Genomic DNA, 19,851 nt, shown 5'->3' on the forward strand with positions numbered 1-19,851 from the left:
AATGACCGTTCAAGTACAGGAGTATAGGTAGGCTTGGAAGGATTAGATTTTTATTGGTAAATGTTAGTAAACATCAGTTTCACCATGTGCGTGCAAATTACGGAAAATATATTTCCATAGATAATTATGGAAATGTACAGATAAGTAAGAAAAATGCTGCTTGAAAACTTAGAGTTTAAGGATATTTATTTTGTGTATGTTAATTTTTGTTTTAATAGTTATAAAGCTTTAACATTTTGAATTTGTGCCTATCATTAAATAATTTTTTGATCCCCTCCCGTAATTTCCTGTAACTGTGAAAAATTAAATCGATAAAAATTTAAAAAAGCTTAAGAAACATATCTATTATTATTATTATTATTCAAAACTGTTTTTAAAAAAAGTGGGGGGGGGCAAACAAAAACCTCATTCTTCCAAACCTACATACGTACCCATTTACTAGGGAAGCAAACCAAGTAGAACTCCTCATATGGAGGGGCTTCTGCCATCTCATGGGATAATGTGTCATCTGTTTAGATTTTTATATTGTACTCATCAGTGTGCTATCGGAGCATTCTCACTGCTCCTATTATTTTGTGACTTCTGTTCAGCGTTTGCACAACTAGCTCAAAACAGGTGAACATTTGTCCCTAAATTTTGAAGTTTGAAGTTTCTTTTACTGTTAACATTCTTTTATATAAACAGGCAGATATCTGGCTCTAAATGCACAAATTTGATTGCGCCTTTTTTACTGCATGCACCAAAACTTAATGAGGATGATTCATATGAACTGGGAGACTTAAAGGTAACTTTATTTTTCTGTTTCAAATAGGTAGTTGTGGAAACTGTAGATAGCTAAAAATGTTTTAGGTGTTGGGGGGGGGGGGGGGGGGGGAAGAGAGAGAGAATTAAAACAGTGACTCTGAAACCAAAAAGGGTTCTAGTAATATGAATTCAGAAGCAAGATTAAATTCATATTTAGAGAAAAGAGGAAATGTGTAGGACTTGTGCAGGCAAAATAACTAATGAATCTGTTTATATCCTCACAAAAGTTAGTTTATTTTTGGATTCGTCTTTTGAGAGTGGTACATTGGAAAAACAACAAGGAGTTCTTGTGGCACCTTAGAGACTAACAAATTTATTTGGGTATAAACTTTCGTGGGCTATAACCCACTTTATCAGATGCATGGAGTGAAAAATACAGTAAGCAGGTATAGATATACAGCACGTGAAAAGATGGGAGTAGCCTTACCAAGTGGGGGTCAGTGCTAATGAGGTCAATTCAATTAGGGTGGATGTTGCCCATTTCCAACAGTTCACAAGAAGGGGTGAATATCAATAGAGTGAAAATTATTTTTTGTTGTGACCGAGCCACTCCCAGTCTTTATTCAGGCCTAATTTGATAGTGTCAAGTTTGCAAATTAATTTCAAAATCTTCAACGAGAAACTGCAGAACTGGAATTAACCCAAGCCCCGACATCCCAGGCAGTTGTGTGTGTGCCAAAGCTGAAAGAGGTTCCGGGGGGGGACTTGAGCCCTGCTGCCCCAAGCAGGGTGGGTGGGGGTGTGTGTGGGACAAAGCTGAAGCCCAAGGGCTTCAACTCCCTGTGGGAGGCTGTAATCTGAGTCCCGCCACCCCGGGCTGAGCCGTTGGTCTTTGGCTTCTGCCCCACGGCCCAGCAAGTCTAAAGTCAGCCCTGGCAACCCCATTAAAACAGGGTCCCGACCCACTTGATTTGTTGCTGGCATAAAACAATTTACAGTTGGATTAGGAATACTAAAACCATTTTGTTGGTTGCTTCACTTTATTTAAAAAAGAAAAAAGCATACCAGAAATAGGAAACATTTAGAGAAGGGTAATAATTGGAAAGATTACACAGGTGTAAACTTCTATGTGTTCATATATTTAAAGTTTAGAACTAATAATGTGTGTGTTTGGTATGGGGTGTATCAGTGGCAAACTATTATCATAAGGAAATTACTTTTAGATACTGTGTTTGAGTTCTTGATGCTTTTAAAAATATATATTGTTTTCTTTAGTCCTTTCAAGATGAAAGCTCTGTACAATCACAGATATCAGATGAAGAGAGTTTAGAGACTGCAACTGAATCAACTGTAACCCTAAAAAATAAAACTGATTTAAGTCTTGCAACAAAAAGAAAAGAAGGTAATTGTCCTAATAAGACTAAATTTTTACCAATCCAAAATGGAACAAGCATTTTAAGTGGGCTATTCTTTGTAGAATGTCTGCTAAAGGGAACCTTATAACTAGCCAATACTTACTATTTTTGTGATTAGGGAAGAATTTAAAAATACAAATTCCTCTTTATTTTTTGTGGGGTGAGGTTGGACAAAATCAACCTTCCAAGAAAGGACTGTAAATATATTTAAAACCGAAGCTTGATAACTTATCACCACTGCATGCTGGAATTGTAACCGATTTCCCTGTATATAATGTTCATCTACTCTGTCCTTGCTAGCTCTTTGTGAGTAGGCAGGGTGTTGAAAATGAAGGATATTTGCAACCACCTCTTTTGCTCCTATTTACTTTTTTTATTGGGTACAAAATGCATACATACATTTTATCAAAGTGCTTAATAATCCTCTTGCTAGCTTCTGATTATTTCCAACAGCAGAATTTGATCAGTCATGAAAACACCTGCTACCAAACTGTGGTCCTATTAAAATCAGAACAATTTAGGCATTATGTGTCTGTAGTAAAAATCTATTACAAAAAGTGGTTCATACTCAGTAAAACATTTTTAAACTGCACAACTCACCCACTTCTATTATCTGAAAATAACAGTGTGATTAGTCTATATACTCAAAGGCTGATTAGAGTTAGTTGCAGAAATCGTCAAAAGGTAAAATTCTTTTTAGCATTAGTTATTTATATAATACATACATTAAAAGAACATTAAGATTGCAAAATCAATCATTCAAAATTTAAGAAATGCCTGAATTGAGGATGTCTGTGCAACTATAATATGGCCCCCATGTTCATATGCATTATTATACAATCTTTAATTACACAATCATACATAGGCTGCGAGTTTGTCATGGAAGTCATGGATTCCGTGACTTCTGCAGTGGCCAGCCTTCTGCTCCCCCATTTCCCCAGCAGCAGCAGGAGTTTGGGTGAGGGTCTCAGGACTGGTGGGGTGGAGGGGGGGGTGAGGGCACTGGGCAGCGCTTACCTCGGGAGGGGCCCCGGAAGCGGCGACATCCCTCAGCTCCTAGGAGGAGGCCTCCACTGAGGATCTGAGGGATGTTGCTGCTTCTGGAGAGGCGTGGAGCCAGGTAGGGAGCCTGCCACCCTGCCAACCCCCCCACAGCACTAGCAGGGGTCCCAGGCTGCGCCCCGGACCACCACAAGTCACGGACAGGTCATAGGCTGTGAGTTTTTGTTTACTGCCTGTGATCTGTCCATGACTTTTACTAAAAATACCTATGGCTAAAATGTAGCCTTAATCATACACAGTTTTTCGATAGGGTCCCCTTGCTTCATTCAGGGTGCAGAATGCATGGCACTCACTTAATGAGCGATTCATTATTTTGTTTTCTACTCCATTATTCAATGTGTGGCCCCATGCCTTATTTACTGTACGCTATTCAAACCCAGCTCTGAAGACGGAATTATTCATTTCTGCATGGGTTTTTAATGTGTCCCTCATCGCTATAGTATCTGAATATTTCAGAAACACTTATTTTCAACACAGCCCTATGAAATCAGGAGGTATTAGCCCCATTTTACTAATGGGGAACTGAAGCACAAACACTAAAGTCGAAAGTGTCCACTGATTTTGGGTGCCCAATGTGAGATGCTTAGGATCTGATTTTTCAAAATACCTGCCATTATAGAACACTTTATATGATCAAAACCCAGCTCCTACAAACTTTATTTGCCAATGTGAGCACTCCCTCTGTGAATCAGACCTCTAGGTCAAATTCAGCACCCAGAAAATGAGGTGCACATAACTGGGTTTATTTAAAATCTGTCTCCTTTAATAATAGAAGAAAAATGACTTATTTCAGAAACAAATGTGCAGCATCAGAAGCAAAGGATACCAGAGTTGAGGTATCTGGAAAGTCATGAGCAACAGTCCAGTTCTCTTGGAAGTAACAGAAAACAAGTGGAGCGGTTAAAACTAAATTGTGTAACATCTGCAAAGAAATGGGAGATTCCAGAAGTGACACACAAGAGCTACACAGAGGTGACTTCATTCTTTTCTTGTATAGGAAATGTAAAATGTGGTGGTTTTGTCTAGTCACTTTCTCTTGTTTTCTTAGGTATTGCTGTGGATGCAGAAATCTACAGTGCTACATAAAAGCTCTCGCTCACTAAGTAATACCAAAAAATTGAGACTAATGTGCTCTTACTCTTCTCCCTGAGAATTTCTGAACTAACAGCCTACTTTACTGTTGTTAGGGAAAGCGATCAAGTTTTGAACAGCCTATCCTTCCCGTTTCAAAAAGATCATCGCCAGTAGAAGCTGCTCCTAAAAGAAAAGATCCAGTGTATTTTTGTGGAACACCAAGCAACAACACGCTGAATGATTATATGGCCTGGTAATATCTCTTAGTGTGTGTGTGTTTAAATGGACTTGCCATAATAAATTTGTAATATTTTTATTAAGATAATTTGGTTTAGGGCCTCTAAATTGCAAACGTTTAGATGCTATTCCTGGGGTAATTCTGCTCCAAAAACTTAATTCTCTGCACAATATTTTAAAATTCTACCAATTCTTCTATTTTATTTGTCAAAATAACACAATATAATCATGCCAATTTCAATTACTTAGGTATTTTGAAATAAATTACCAGTCAGCAAGTATATCTGTAACAATACACACACAAAAAAGATTCAGGTAATGGGTTTTTTTGACAGATTCCTTACTAGGCATATTAGTACAGAACTTTGAGTAATTCATTTAAACTACACTACAGAAATGTATTTCCTACCCCTCAGAAGCAGTGAAAAGGCTTTGGGGAGTTGGGGTAATGGAGGAGCTGAGCAAGAGGGAGAAGGAACCTGGGAGTGAACCTGAAGGGTTGTTGTGTATGGGTGGGAGAAGGATGGAATAGGGGTTTTATTTGGGCGTGGGTGGGTGGGGGGAGGGATTATTAGGGAGTTAGGAAGCCTCCCTCATGCAGATCCTGGCTGAATCCAGTCCTCTTCCATTCAGTCAGGCACATCTGTATACTGCAGCTCCTTTCCCCATGTGTCCTACAGCCCCCTTCCACCATCCCCATGTGTCCCTGCCTCCCATCTTCCTGTGGCCCTTTGGCACCCCTCCCATTCAGCCACTGGCTCAATGCTGTTACCCCTCTAGCTCCTGAGCCTGCACCCCAGTCTGTCCCACCCCAGTCTGTGGCCCCCAGTAGTCTTGTTTGCTCCTTTCTGTCCTAACCTGGCTCCATGGGAAGGGTGCTGTTCGAACGTAGCTGGCTGTTCTGGTACCAGCAGCCTCTGAAAGGCAGAAGTGCAGCACTTCTCAAGTAGAATGTCTTTTCTTCGGGGGGAAAGGGTGAGGATTCTGTGCTGGACATGAATTCCACATATGCACAGTGGTGCAGAATTCCCCCATGAGTAAAAGATGCCAGAAAAGATTTCTATGCATCTTTATGCATGATATCAGGAACAGCACAGCACTCTAAGAAATCAGAATGATTTTAGAATGTAAGGAATTTGTTGGCTTCAAGTTCCAAAATCAGGACTTCAATACTAAATCTAAACAATGGGTCTTTGTTACAAACACTTAAACATTGATATCTGGTCACCAATAAAGGACACTTTATCTTTTAAAAAGAAAAGGAGTACTTGTGGCACCTTGGAGACTAACAAATTTATTTGAGCATAAGCTTTCGTGAGCTACAGCTTATGCTCAAATAAATTTGTTAGTCTCTAAGGTGCCACAAGTACTCCTTTTCTTTTTGCGAATACAGACTAACACGGCTGCTACTCTGAAACCTAACTTTATCTTTTGAATCCCTAATTTTGGGGTTGATTAAAAGACCCATATTGGCTTGAATAATTAACCTGCATAAATTTGAGAAACCAGTATTATAGATTCTGGCGTAGTTGAACTTGAGTTTCCTTTCTGGAACAGTACCTTTGAAGAGTGGGTTAATGTACTGGGAACGAAGTGGTAGGATCTGGAGTGGGTGTTGGGAGGAAAGAGAAAGGAGCCACGGGAGAACAAGGGCAGAAGGGTTTACGACGACTAGAGCACTCTTCCATCCAGCATGTGGACTAGATCCCAGGATTTCTGAGTGTTGGCATTCCTCTGCAGTTAAGCATATAGCTGTGAAACCCACTGTCAAAGTGTCTCCTCTAATAACTGGCCCACACAGAAGCAAACAGCCTATTACTGCTACCAGTTATTGTTAGTTCAAACGATAGAGATCTGTGCTGTGGATCCTGTGCTGTGCCAGCTCAGCTGATGACCCCATGTCAGAATCAATATGATTCCACATGATAGAATTTTTTCAGAAACTTAAAACAAAAAACTACACAGAGATCTGATCTACACTAGGGAATTAGGTCGGTATAACTATGTTGTTTGGTTGTGAAAAATCCACACCCTATGAGCAATGCAGTTAAGCTGACCTAACCCCCGGTGTAGACAGCACTAGGTCAATGAGAGGATTCTCCTGTCAACCTAGTTACTGCCTGTTGAGGAGGTGGAGTACCTATGCTGAAGGGAGAGATATCCATTGGTGTAGGTAATATCTTCAGTGAAGCGCTACAGTGGCGCAGCTGCGCTGCTGCAGCATTTTATGTGCAGAAAAGTGCTAAAAGAACATAAAGGTGAAAAGTTAAGCTCTCAAAAGTAAGGAAATGTCAGAATTAAAGGTTGCCTGTGCAACCTTTAATTAGGCACCTTGTGAAAATGCATTGACGCTCTTTAATTATGTGATTCTATATTCATGGACTGCTCTGGGAAGGGATCCGAATTGTGTAGTGAATGAGGTTTTTTATAACACCCCTGCCTTGTTTGTTGTGGAAGTTGGAAGATCTGAATGAAGTAGAGAACTTCAGGAAGAGAGAGGGTTGTGTCATGGGTGAGGTAGTTGAATGCCATCCTGGATTCCATTTTCACTTCTCCCACCAGGTTTGTGTGTGATGCTGAGCAAGTTGTTTAAACCAGACTTTTCATAGTTGGCCGCTAGTTGTCTTCCTCATTTTCTTGGTGCTGAATTTTCAGAAGGCTTGTGGTCAAAAGGAGCTGTGCTTTGAACATACTAAGTACTATTAAAAGAAAAATAACCTCTATGTAATTTTAAACCAAACAAACAAAAACAAAAAACTCAGTCCAAGCTGTGTCAAGTTGGTCGTCTAAAATTAATGGACACTTCCCCCAGTTTTGGTCATACACAGAGATGATCAGTTCCCTATCTGTAAAGTGGGGATAATATACCTTACTGGGATGCTTTGAAGATTCATTGATGTTTGTGAAGGACTTGGATACTTTAGTGAGAGCACCATAGAAAAACCCATAAGGAAATGAATAATTCTGTATTAAGTGAAGAATTTGGATGGCTTGCAGTAAATGATAATTGGGCTGCACTGAATGATGATGGTTAAAAGAAATATTGTGTGATTACATGTTCAGTGGGTACAATTCTGTGCACTGAATGAGGCAAGGGTCCAATGGAAAAAATAGTATGTTGGGGTGTAATTAAAGACTGTATCATAATATATATGCCTCACGTCAGTCCCCGGCAAAATCATGGAGCAGGACCTCAAGGAATCCATTTTGAAGCACTTGGAGGAGAGGGAGGTGATCTGGAACAGTCAACATGGATTCACCAAGGGCAGGTCATGCCTGACCAACCTGATTGCTTTCCGTGATGAGATAACTGGCTCTGTGGATATGGGGAAAGCGGTGGATGTGACTTTAGCAAAGCTTTTGATACAGTCTCCCACAGTATTCTTGCCAACAAGTTAAAGAAATATGGATTGGATAAATGGACTATAAGGTGGATAGAAAGCTGGCTAGATTGTCGGGCTCAACGTGTAGTGAACAACGGCGCGATGATTAGTTGGCAGCTAGTATCAAGCGGAGTGCCCCAGGGGTTGGTCCTGGGGCCGTTTTTGTTCATCTTTATTAATGATCTGGATGATGGGATGAATTGCACCCTCAGCAAGTTCACAGGTGACACTAAGCTGCGCGGAGAGGTAGATATGCTGGAGGGTAGGGATAGGGTCCAGAGTGACCTAGACAAATTAAAAGATTGGGTCAAAAGAAATCTGAGGTTCAACAAGGACAAGTGCAGAGTCCTGCACTTAGGAAGGAAGAATCCCATGCACTGCTACAGGTTGGGGACTAACTTGCTTATCAGCAATTCTGCAGAAAAGGACCTGGGGATTATCTAGTGGACAAGAAGCTGGATATGAGTCAGCAGTGTGCCCTTGTTGCCAGGAAGGCCAATGGCATATTGGGCTGTACTAGTATGAGCATTGCCAGAAGATCGAGGGAAGTGATTATTCCCCTCTCTTTGGCACTGGTGAGGCCACACCTGGAGTATTGTGTCCAGTTTTGTCCCCCCACCACAGAAGAGATGTGGACAAATTGGAGAGAGTCCAGCGGAGGGCAATGAAAATGATTAGGGGGCTGAGGCACATGACTTACAAGGAGAGGCTGAGGGAACTGGGGTTATTTGGTCTGCAGAAGAGAAGAGCGAGGGGAGATTTTATAACAGTCTTCAACTACCTGAAGAGGAGTTCCAAAGAGGATGGAGCTCGGATGTTCTCAGTGGTGGCAGATGACAGAACAATAAGCAATGGTCTCAAGTTGCAGTGGGGGAGGTCTAGGTTGGATATTAGGAAACACTATTTAACTCGGAGGGTGGTGAAGCACTGGAATGGGTTACTTAGGGAGGTGGTGGAATCTCCATCCTTAGAGGTTTTTAAGGCCCAGTTAGACAAAGCCCTGGCTGGGATGATTTAGTTGGTGTTGGTCCTGGTTTGAACAGGGGATTGGACTAGATGACCTCCTAAGGTCTCTTCCAACCTTAATATTCTATGATGCTAAGATAGCCAAACTAAAGACTATACAGTCAGCCTTAATTCTGGCATTTCCTAACTTTTGAGTGTTTCATTCTGCAATCTTAATGTTGTTCTAATATGTGTTTTATCTGGATTCATCGACATACACAGAGTGACCAAGACTTCTAAAAACCTGCTAAGTCTATACTTGGGTACCATAATATGGACCTTGGTGACCAACTTCATTCACTCATTTCTTCACATTTTTATGTTTTACATCTTGACCAGTCTCTTAATCCTAAAATGTGTAAATTTGCGTAAAAGATTGCGAGCTTGAAACTAAAAAATTCCAGATATAGCTCTGACACAAAGAGTGCCTCTGAACATGATTAGGGTTTCTAACTATTTTGTATGTTCATTCCCCAGTTTTTTTGGGCAGGAGGATAATACCTCAGGGAGGTGTTTTGATCAATTAGTTAACATTTATGAAATATTTCTGAAGATTAAATATTATTTGTGTTTACTTAAAGGTACTTCACATTTGAGAGGTACTTTTTCATCTCAAGTTTGAGAGCCTATGTATAGTAAATTTTACTAATGAATAGGAGCATGAATATAGTAGTGACATAAGCACTCAGTGACAGACTGGATAAACTGTCCTGATTTTAGGAAATACTACAGATTTCGACTTGTGATAGACCTACTTTGAAACTAGGCATTGTGACCTAGTGGATAGTGCATTGGACTGGGAATTAGGAGACCTGGGTTCTTATTCCCAGTTCTGCTGCTGGGTGATTGTGGGCAAGTCACTTGACCTGTACTCAGTTTCCCCATCTGTAAAATGTGAATGATGCTCACCTCCCATTCTGAAGTACTTTGAGTCTACTTATGTAAAATATTATAAATAGCTAGGTGGTGGTAGTATTATTTATTATTATATTTTTGCAGTCATTCTGATTAGGTACAAACCTCTATTTGATTATGAAAAATATTTCTCACAGTTTCAGAACTCCAGTTGTAAAGAATGACTTCCCACCAGCGTGTCAAGTATCCACTCCATATAATCAGTTTCCATATTTCCAGCCACATACACCAGCAACTCCATTTCAAAGCCAAATTGACTTACAGGTAATGTAACCTGAATTGTATCTCCTTGTATTTGAAAAATATTTTACCTGTTTCCAAGATTTTTCAGCCCCATATTTATCTTGATTCAGTAAGGGAGAAGTGAATGTGGTTTTTTATATAGATTTAGTTCACCTTTACATTAGTGTCTAAGGCTATGGTAGATCACCTACCTGGAGCAGGAATGAGGTAGAGTTCATATTGCTCTAATTAGAAAAGAATAACTGTTTCTACCTCTGTGCCATTTTGCTGATATTTATATTAACTACATTAGGTCAAGGCTCAAAAAATCCCTTAAACCATATAAAAAAAGATGATTTCTTTGGAGAATTCAGTCAATATCTGTGAAATCTAAGCTTTGTTTTAAAGGTGGGGTGGAGGAGTGGAGGACTTTTTAATCCTTTACAGTTGTGCAAGTAGTCTTCCAAATGTAAATTAATGCAAATGCGGTGATGTCTTCACGGGTTTCCAACAGCTCGCTCCTGTATATCTCTGCTGCAACATGCAACTGAATTAAAGTAGAATTATCTATTATTGATTTTTCCTGCTGTTGTTTTAGACCCCTTTGGGCAGAGACAAAACTGGCAAGAATAATGTGTGTTTCACTCTGCTCAGGTTTGGGAGGTACTGGAGCTATTCGCTGCAGAGAAAAATCCACAAAGAGGCTAGCAGAAGGGTAGAATGGCAGAAACCTCCACCTTCACAGCATCCAGCAGGCTTAGGGAGGCAGAGGGAAAAGGGAAATATAGAGATTATGGTCCTCCTCCCTGCTAGTAGCCAGTGTGATTTGAGGGGTCAGTTTCAGAAACATGTTAGTAGGTGACTATCTGAAAAATGGAATAACTAAGAGCCCAGGGACCGTATCCTGGTAGGAATCCCACTACTTATGGGGCTGGGGAGTAGGCTGGACTTCTCACTAGGGCATTACTGCTGGGCAGTGGGGCCCATCTTCTTAACTTTAATCCTCTGGCTATTAGGTGCCTAAGAATTTTTTCCTCTTTTTTTCAAACCCTGTGCAAGGGGGAGGGGGGAAAATTGATGGGATAAGTCAGAAAAGAGAAGTGGGGGAGAGAGAACATGAGAGATGGATGTGAAGTGCACAATACGAAGAGAGAAAGGAGGAGTATAATGGAGTGGAAGGAGGAAACGTTAGGACTCCAAAAACAGTGCAGGAAAATATGCACAATGATCTATTATATTAGAGTAAAAGTGTAATGAAGCCAAAAAAGGAAAGAAAGTATACAGAAATAATGAACATAGTAAGCTTTTTTAAACTTACTGAACAAAAGTGAATTGGCAAAATATAAACTGAACACTGTACAATATTGTTTTATTCTTTTAAATGCAAGGGTTGGCTTTGGATACATGGGAAGTATCATTACATATAGATATATTTCTGTCCTCAAGTCCTTTTAGTGCTCAAGTTATTAAGTGTTGGATGGATTTTTCAAGCCCTGAATTAAGTGCTTTGATAGGGAAAGCCACAAAGGTTTTTGTAATTGTATTGTTACTTAGCAATATTGTGATAATCTTCATCAAGATTTCAAAATTTCCATTGGGGGAATAAGTGTTATCTCATAAGTCTATGTTGCTGTCCGAAAATATTGATCATGTCTAACAGTAGAAGTCTGCCAATTCTGATAATTGCTAAAATCACATAACCTTACTTTAGTCAAGAAGGCTTCTCAATATCTAGATCTGAAATCTACCAGTGGCTGCAATTCAAACTGACGCCCATATGTGTTTTTGTAAAACAAATGCCATACTTCTTCCTCTTTAAATTAAATACAACTTTTTTTTTTTTAAACTAGTGCATATTTTTGTAATCCAAAGGCAAATTTCAGAGTGGCTCAATGACACAACTCTGATCTGGTCAAAAAAGTGTGTATGTAACATTAGATTGTAGCTATTAAAAATTAATTAAAACTGTTCTTAAAGCTGTCTCATCAAGTAGCATCTTATGAAATGCCAGAAGTAAGATTGCCCATGAAATCTTAGTTTTGTCCCTTGATGCATATACACTGATTAATTAAATTAGCTTGGGTTTTTTTCCCCCCACAGCACTCCTGTTCAGGGCCTGGAATGTTTGCAGTGCAGCTGGAATGTTTACAGTACTAATGAGCAAGCTTCTAGCAAGTTTCACCGCACCTGCACAAATAGCCATTTTCATTTAAATTTTTCTGTATGCAGGTTTCAGCTTCTATACCTTCAAATGAATGCCTGGCCATTAAAGGAAGAGTGTACACCATATTAAAACAAATAGGTAGCGGTGGCTCGAGTAAGGTAGGAGATTTTTTTAACCTTTAAGACTAATGGAGCCCATTATTTGTAATGTGACTACTTCTGTTCAAATATTTAGATCATGGGTGTCAAACAGATAAGTCATTTGCCACAGACAACCTGGATGATGTATTATGTGACCTGCATAATACATTTGGATTCTTCAGAATCTTACTTTTTACTAAGTGAGAGCTTAGTTTCTAGCCCTCATGGCTGCCGGGAACATTCCAAATGTGACCAGAATTTAAGCACTATAATAATGTCTGCCTTGAGTCTGCAGACAGCCTGAAATAATGACTGGTGTGAACACCCATGGCTCCTATTAATCTAATTGCCATATCAATTTTCAAGCCCAGTGAAGACCTGTTAATGTGAACATTAGTGACTTTAATCACTGGTCACTTTAGTGGATGGAATAGGAGCAGTAGGTGGGAGTGAACCACCTTGGGTTGAGACCTGGGAGATGCTAGAGCAGTGATTCTCAAACTTTTGTACTGGTGACCCCTTTCACATAGCAAGCCCCTGCGTGCGACCCCCTTATAAATTAAAAGCACTTTTTAATACATTTAACACCATTCTTCTTCGAGTAGTGTCCCTATGGGTGCTCCACTGTAGGTGTATGTATGCCCCTATGCCTCTAATCGGAGATTTTTGATAGCAGTGTCCCATTGAGCCCAGGCATGTGCCCTCCCTTGTGGTCTGCCTTGAGGCTATTTAGCACTGCATGGGCAAACCCCCCTCACTTCCTTCTCTACTGGAATGAGCAGTTGTCTCTTCCTTATCTGTGTCATTAGCATAAATAGTGTTTGTTTTGTTACCTTGTTCTCCTTAAAAGTAATTAGGCTAGTGTTTCTTTTTTATTTTATTCTTTGGGGTATTAAAAAAAGAGAGAGGAAAAAAAGGAAAAGATCTTCAGTTTCCTGCCCTCTCTGGGGGCATTCTTCCCCCCACCAATCTAGTAGACTCATAATTTTTTATTTTCAGTTTGGGGAAAAAAAAAAAGTAAAGTAAAGACGCTGCTCTTCTGCATTCCTCCCTGCTAGAGGATGACAACCCCCTGCCCAGGGGCATGCCTGGGTCTCTCTGCTCCAAGTGGTGCCTCTCCTGCCAGGAGTCAGTTCCTGTAATGGCCAGACACTCTCACTGTGCCTGGGAGAGCCTCACAGAAGTGCTTTACCTGCCACAGCTAGAACGGCAGCCTCACAGGAGCTGGGAGCTGAAGTTAAAACTCCTCCATTTGGAGAAAACACTTCAGTCTGCAGGGGACCCCGTGGGTCCTGATCACCCACAGAGCCTTCACTTCAAAAGGGGTCGAGTGGTGAAGAGGAGAAGTGGGGAGGGGGGGAGGAAAAAAAAAAGCCACCAGTAGACTCTCCCTGGAAAGGCTCATAAAAAGAGCTCCTCTGAGCAACTGGCCAGCCAGAGGGGTTCCCCAGAGCAGCCACCTCTGCAGGAGGACACCAGCAGCTCTGAAGCAGCTTCCACAGTCATGCTCTCAGGCGACAGTACCGCCCCAATTACCATACCATCTCTAAAAGAGCGGCACAGAAAAATCATTTGGTACCAGGTGCAACAAAACTCCCATATAGGAAGTGTTCTGCACCTTCCCAACCATCGATACTGACAACATACTACAGACACTCCTCTGTGGTACCACCTGAGCTCATGGTAACACACTGTGCTCTGGTACTCTGGAGACCTGTGGCCTCAGTACCCAGAGAGACAGTTACCGTACCATCTCTAAAATAGTGGCACCAATAAACTTTCTGTACTGGACGCAACAAAACTCTCATTTAGGGAGTGCTCTTCCCAACTATCGGTACTGACAACATACCATGGACACTCCTCTGTGGTACCGAATGAACCCATGGTACTGCATGAGCTCTGGTACCCTGGAGATCTGATGAATGGGGAAGAACCACAATCCCCATTACTTGGTACCAGGACCCCGGTATCGAGCACATCCCAGTACTCAGAATCGCTCTTGGCACCAGGCTGTATACTGCCAATACCCCAGTCAGCGCCAACCTTACCCACTGAAGAATCTGACGCTGGCCAGGAGGGGATCATTTCACAGGCCCTCATTGTGGCAAGGGTCCTCCCCAATTCCATCAAGCCAACCTACAATCGCGGTATGGGCCCCCTGAGGTAAGCCCACCGCCCATGCCTGACTTCCTCCCTCGCCCCCCCCAAGGCCATGTTGTAATTCTTGGGTGACGTACACACACATGTCACAACTATCCCCGGTGTCTCTCAGGGAGAGTCCACCAGATGGTTTGCTACAGACTGGCTGTCCAGAGCACCTGAGTCAGGGCAGGAGGAAGCTTTTTCAGAACAGGAAAAAGAACCTGAAGAGGAAGCTACCCCTCCAGCACACTTCTCCTCATCTCTCCCAGATGAGGTTGTGCTGCCCACCCCTCATCACTAGGTGAAGATTTTAAGAAATTTCTGGATCTTACCAAGACGGTGGCAGATAAACTGCAGATTCCCCTACAGGAGGTGGCAGATACACATCACAAGTTGGGTGTGCAGAATTTCCTCCACCTTTTCATCTAGAATTGTCCTCCCAAATAATGAGGCAATTTTTATCCTACGAAAGTCATCTCGCAGACACCAGCCTCCATTGCACCATCCAGCATCAGAGTGTAGAAAAACAAACAACAATAATAATAATAAAAAACCCCTACATCTCTACCCAAAGAGGCAGACTTTGTTTTCAACATCCGCAACCCAACTCTATCATAGTGGATGTGGTTAATGCACGAAGCAAGCAACATGATGCCAAGTCAACTCCATACGATCAGGCTCGGCAAGATGGCGTATTCATCGACAACATTACTGTTTAGAGTCCTAAATTACCAAACTGTCATGGCCAAATACAATTTTATTAATTATGGGAAACCCAATTTGTTTCTGGAATGTTACTGGAAACACAAAAAGAACAAATTCAGACCATTCTTAGAGACGGTCACTTAATAGCCAGACTGGTCCTAGAGACAGCACTGGATGTAGCTGTTACAGATGCCCACCCAGTCTCCATGACAGTGGTACTAAAGCGGGTTGTGTTGTGCTTTTTTGTGTGTGTGTGTGGGGGGTTTGGTGGGGTTTTTTTTGGGGGGGGGGGGCGGGGGGTTACACCTCTCTAGGTTGCCCAAAGAGCTACAGACTTTCAGTTTGAAGGGCCAAACTCTTTGCGGAGAAGAGAGATTTTTTCTCCACATCCTGAAGGATTCTTGGACCACATTACACTCCTTAGGAATCTACACTGTGGGAAAGAAGAGAAGATATACCTCTCAACCACACCACAGGTCACAATCTTCTCAATACCCACCATCTCAGTGCTGTTATGAGCCAGTGTAAGAGGACCAGGGCTCAAAACTGGGAACAGTCTGCACTCCAGTCCGTGACCTCTCAAACTGCCTCTTTTAAAAGCACTTTTGATGAGCTGGTCGAGGGCCTGAACAATGATACCTTACAGCATCAGCTGCCATCTATACACCTGTCACGCCACTCAGAAGTCACCTTGCCCTACTTCAGAGCAGTTAGGACCAGCTCTAAAGTAAGGAGATTGATTTCTAGCCCTGAACCTACAGGGTGCCTACTTCCGTATCTCAATACAACCATCATACAGGAGATTTCCTACTGCTTACCTTTGGAGCAGGATCATTTTCAGTACAGACCGCTCCACACAGGGTATTCTCCAAGGTTCTCTTCATTGTAGCAGCATACTAACCCTGGTTCAGTGACTAGACTTTATCAGCACCAACCTTGATGCAGTACAAGCAAGAGCATTCCTCTTGCTATCCACATTCACCACCCTGGGACACAGGTCTCCCTAATACGCGGGGGAGATCACCTACACAACCACAAAGTTCAAGACAAATGGCCTTCCACAGAAATGACCTTCCATATCACTCTTTTGGGGCTAAGGGCTGTCAGGAGTGCCTGTGCACACTTTCTGCTTTTCGTCAAAAAGAACACAAAAAGGTCATGATGGACTTAATGTGACCTGTATGTTTTGTATAAACCACCAAGGAGCTGCCAGATCTCCTTCCCTCTACAAGACAGCACTCAAACTTTGGAATTGGTGCACCCATCACAATGAGCTCATCTCACCTATCTATCTACCAGGGATACAGAACGTCACAGCCGACAGTCTCAGTTGCAATTTTCTCACGACAATGAGTGTGTACTGAATTCGGAGGGTGCTTAAAGATATATCCGCCCTTTGGGGAACCCTGACTATGGATCTCTTCATTACTTAACGGAACGAGAAAGGTCCTTGCTCCAGGGCTGGCCTGGGGAAACATTCACTGGCAGTTGCCCTCATCTTCCCACGGGACTGGGACCCACTTGTATGTCTTTTCCCAGTTTCCTACTCTATCCAAGATTCTGTTGAAAATTCAATGAGACAAAGCGAGAATTATTCTGATTGCCTCTCTTGACCATGACAAGTCTGGCTCCCTTACCTGACACAGATGGCAGTATGCCCTCCTGTTTCCCTTCAGCCCATCCCTCACCCACTCTCTCAAAACAATGGGCTGACCCTTCACCCCAACTCGCAGGTCCTCCACCTCCAGGCTTGTCTCCTTAGTTCCAAGGCTTAGAGGCAGAATCATCTGATAAGCTGAAAGATGTGTTGCAACACAACCAAAAGTTGACCGCTCGGCATACTTATCTACAAAATGGAAACGACTCCAAGTTTGTGTCATTCGAAACAGACAGACCCAACCTCATCTTTCCCACCTCTGATTTTGCACTACATTTTCAACTCTCACTCAGCTCCCTTAAGGTTCATCTCACAGCAAAATCAGCTTTGCTCACCCATTAATGCGTAGATTCTTTAAGGGCATTCGGAATCTCTTCCTGCATGTGATACCACCCGCTCCCGCCTGGGACTTTAACCTAGTTCTCAGGGCTTTGACTAGACATTCCTCTGAGTCCAGGGCAACTTGTTCTCTCTTACACCTGTCAATGAAGACAGCATTTTTAATTGCCATCACCTCAGCTAGGCACATAGGAGAAATAGTGGCCCTGGTGGCACATTCATCATTCAGCCTTTTTTTTTTTTTTTTTTTTTAAGATAAAGTAACTAACTCTAAGGCCATAGCCCTACTTTCTCTGCACTTTCCATATGAATCAACAGATTCATCTCCCTGTTTTTTCCCAAAACCACATTTTGACAACTGGGAGATAATTGTGCATATGCTAGATATTAGAAGGACATTAGCATTCTACTTGGACAGGACTAAGGACTTCAGGAAATCCCCTAAACTCTTCCTTTTGTCCACTGAAAGATCCAAAAGCTCTGTGATATCGTCTCAAAGACTATCCAGATGGGTCTCTAGCTGCATTAATCACTTATTAAGGGTGCAACTTGCTTCTGTCCAGAGTCCATACGCACTCCACGAGGTCAGTTTCTACCTCAATCACATTCCGTAGGAATACCCCATCTCAGCAATCTATAGAGCAATGACTTGGGCCTCTGCCCATACTTTCGCAGAACATTATGCGATCACTGAAGATTTGGGTGCTGACACCATCTTCGACTCCACAGTACTCTCTGTCGTAAAAGACTTCATTCCGAAGTCCCAGCCTCCAGTGGTGGGTACTGTTCGGGAGTCACCTACAGTGGAGCACCCATAGGGACACTATTCGAAGAAGAAGAGGAAGTTGCTCACCTTGTGCAGTAACGATGGTTCTTCAAGATGTGGGTCCCTATGGGTGCTCCACAACCCGCCCTCCTCCACTCTACTTCGGAGTTCTCTATAGGGCTCTGCGGTAGAGAAGGAAGTGAGGGGGGTTCATCCATGCAGTGCTAAATAGCCTTGAGGCAGACCACGAGGGAGGAAGGGTACATGCGTGGGCTCAACGGGACAGTGCTACCAAAAATCGCTGATTAGAGGCGCAGGGGCACACATACACATACAGTGGAGCACCATAGGGGGACACATATCGAAGAACCATCGTTACTGCACAAGGTGAGTAACTTCCTCTTATAAATGCTGGAGGCAAAGCAGGGTTTGGGGTGGAGGCTGACAGCTCACAACCTCCCATGTAATAACCTCGCGACCCCCTGACGGGTCTGACCCCCAGTTTGAGAACCCCTGTGCTAGAGGGAAAGAAATGCGGAGAAAAGAAGACAGGAGATTCTCTGAGACAGGGAAGGGGAAAGGAAATGGAGAGAGGAGGATGGGGAAGGAAGAGAAACCAATAAAAATAGGAGAGGTGCATCCTTTTTTACTGCTTAGTGAATGTGACAAAGCTCTGAACAAATGATGACTAAAGTCAGTGGGAGTTGAGCACCTAAATCTCTTAAGTGCCTCTGAAAATTTTAGGCTAGAGTCAACAAAAATTAAAAATAGGATTCTCCCTCTCTCTCTCCTCCCCCCCCCAGCTTTATCATGTATAAATGCCCGAGAGGCTGTTTATCTAGTTTTTAGGAGTTAAATTTTCAAAGGCTCCTTAGACATACCGGTGATAATTTTTACCTTTTTAAGACATCTGTCTCTGGGAGTTTCTAGCATCCCTTCCACCTGCCAGCAATGGAGACTTTGGTTCAACAGTAACTGTTAAGTCTCTCTGATATGTTGTCAAGGCTGAATCGTCACTCCAAGTGCAGAAGGTAGGGGCCTGCAAGGATTCTAAAAATTAATACATACCAATCCAGGCTTGAATTAATCTCCCAAGGTTACAGCTTTTCTCTGACCTTTGCTTGGTAAATGCTGCCAACACCCAAATGCAAAAAAGAACCCTTTGAACCCAGGAAGGAGTACTTGGAGATTCCTCCGTGTGGGGTACCCTCAAGCCCTTTCACCGCCCCCCTCCAGGGAAGAGCTGAGAAAGAAAACAAAGGAAATTGGCTATGGCTATCAGCTAATCAAACAACATGCACAAATCTCTTAGGACACCAAAAATCCAATCCTGTTCTTAAAAAGGTAAATTTTATTAAAAACAAAAAGGGAAAAAATACATCTGTAACTCAGACTTTTGATAGATTTTAAAAGAGCAATTCCAAAAACCAAGCACCCAAAATAGCTTTCTTGGGGGTTCAGCTTAAAGGTTACAAGCAAACAAAAGCATCTGGGGTTAGCACAGGGGAGATCCACAAGCCAAAATAAAAGAAATAACTCTAATCACGTCTTTTTAGACATTCCCTAATTTTACTTACATATCTGAGGCTCCAGATAAGTAGGTTCAAGGTATGAATTGATAATCTATAATCATACCTGGCTTAAAGCTGGTTACAACATTACTGCTCTGTGTCCCTGCAGCCCAGAGAACAACAGACAAAGGGAAAGTTTCTTTCCCAAATTTAAAAGTTCTAGCCTTCCCATTGGCTCTTTTGGTCAGGTGTCCATTCCGTTTCTTTTACCTGTGGGCTTGTTAACCCTTTATAGATAAAACAAGCAGAAAACAGACACCGAGGGATTTTACAGCTAACTGGCTGACTGGGTGTTCATAAACAGGGGCTT

At 42.2% G+C, this 19,851-nt stretch overlaps 1 protein-coding gene across 3 annotated transcripts in view; it reads left to right on the top strand.

The window, feature by feature from the left end:
* TTK (TTK protein kinase) overlaps positions 1 to 19,851 on the top strand; it is an 89,709-nt gene that overhangs the window by 35,211 nt on the left and 34,647 nt on the right. For 2 of the 3 annotated variants that reach the window (XM_043542560.1, XM_043542559.1), the window contains exons 9-14: positions 685 to 784; positions 2,020 to 2,146; positions 4,015 to 4,193; positions 4,409 to 4,548; positions 9,973 to 10,099; positions 12,287 to 12,379. In XM_043542560.1, the coding sequence (XP_043398495.1) occupies positions 685 to 784; positions 2,020 to 2,146; positions 4,015 to 4,193; positions 4,409 to 4,548; positions 9,973 to 10,099; positions 12,287 to 12,379 (766 nt within the window). The remainder of the gene's footprint in view (positions 1 to 684; positions 785 to 2,019; positions 2,147 to 4,014; positions 4,194 to 4,408; positions 4,549 to 9,972; positions 10,100 to 12,286; positions 12,380 to 19,851) is intronic. The other variant, XM_043542561.1, reaches the window with a different exon arrangement.

The sequence above is a fragment of the Chelonia mydas genome, chromosome 3, assembly GCF_015237465.2.
Source record: "Chelonia mydas isolate rCheMyd1 chromosome 3, rCheMyd1.pri.v2, whole genome shotgun sequence".
In the NCBI taxonomy this organism is placed as follows: domain Eukaryota; kingdom Metazoa; phylum Chordata; order Testudines; family Cheloniidae; genus Chelonia; species Chelonia mydas.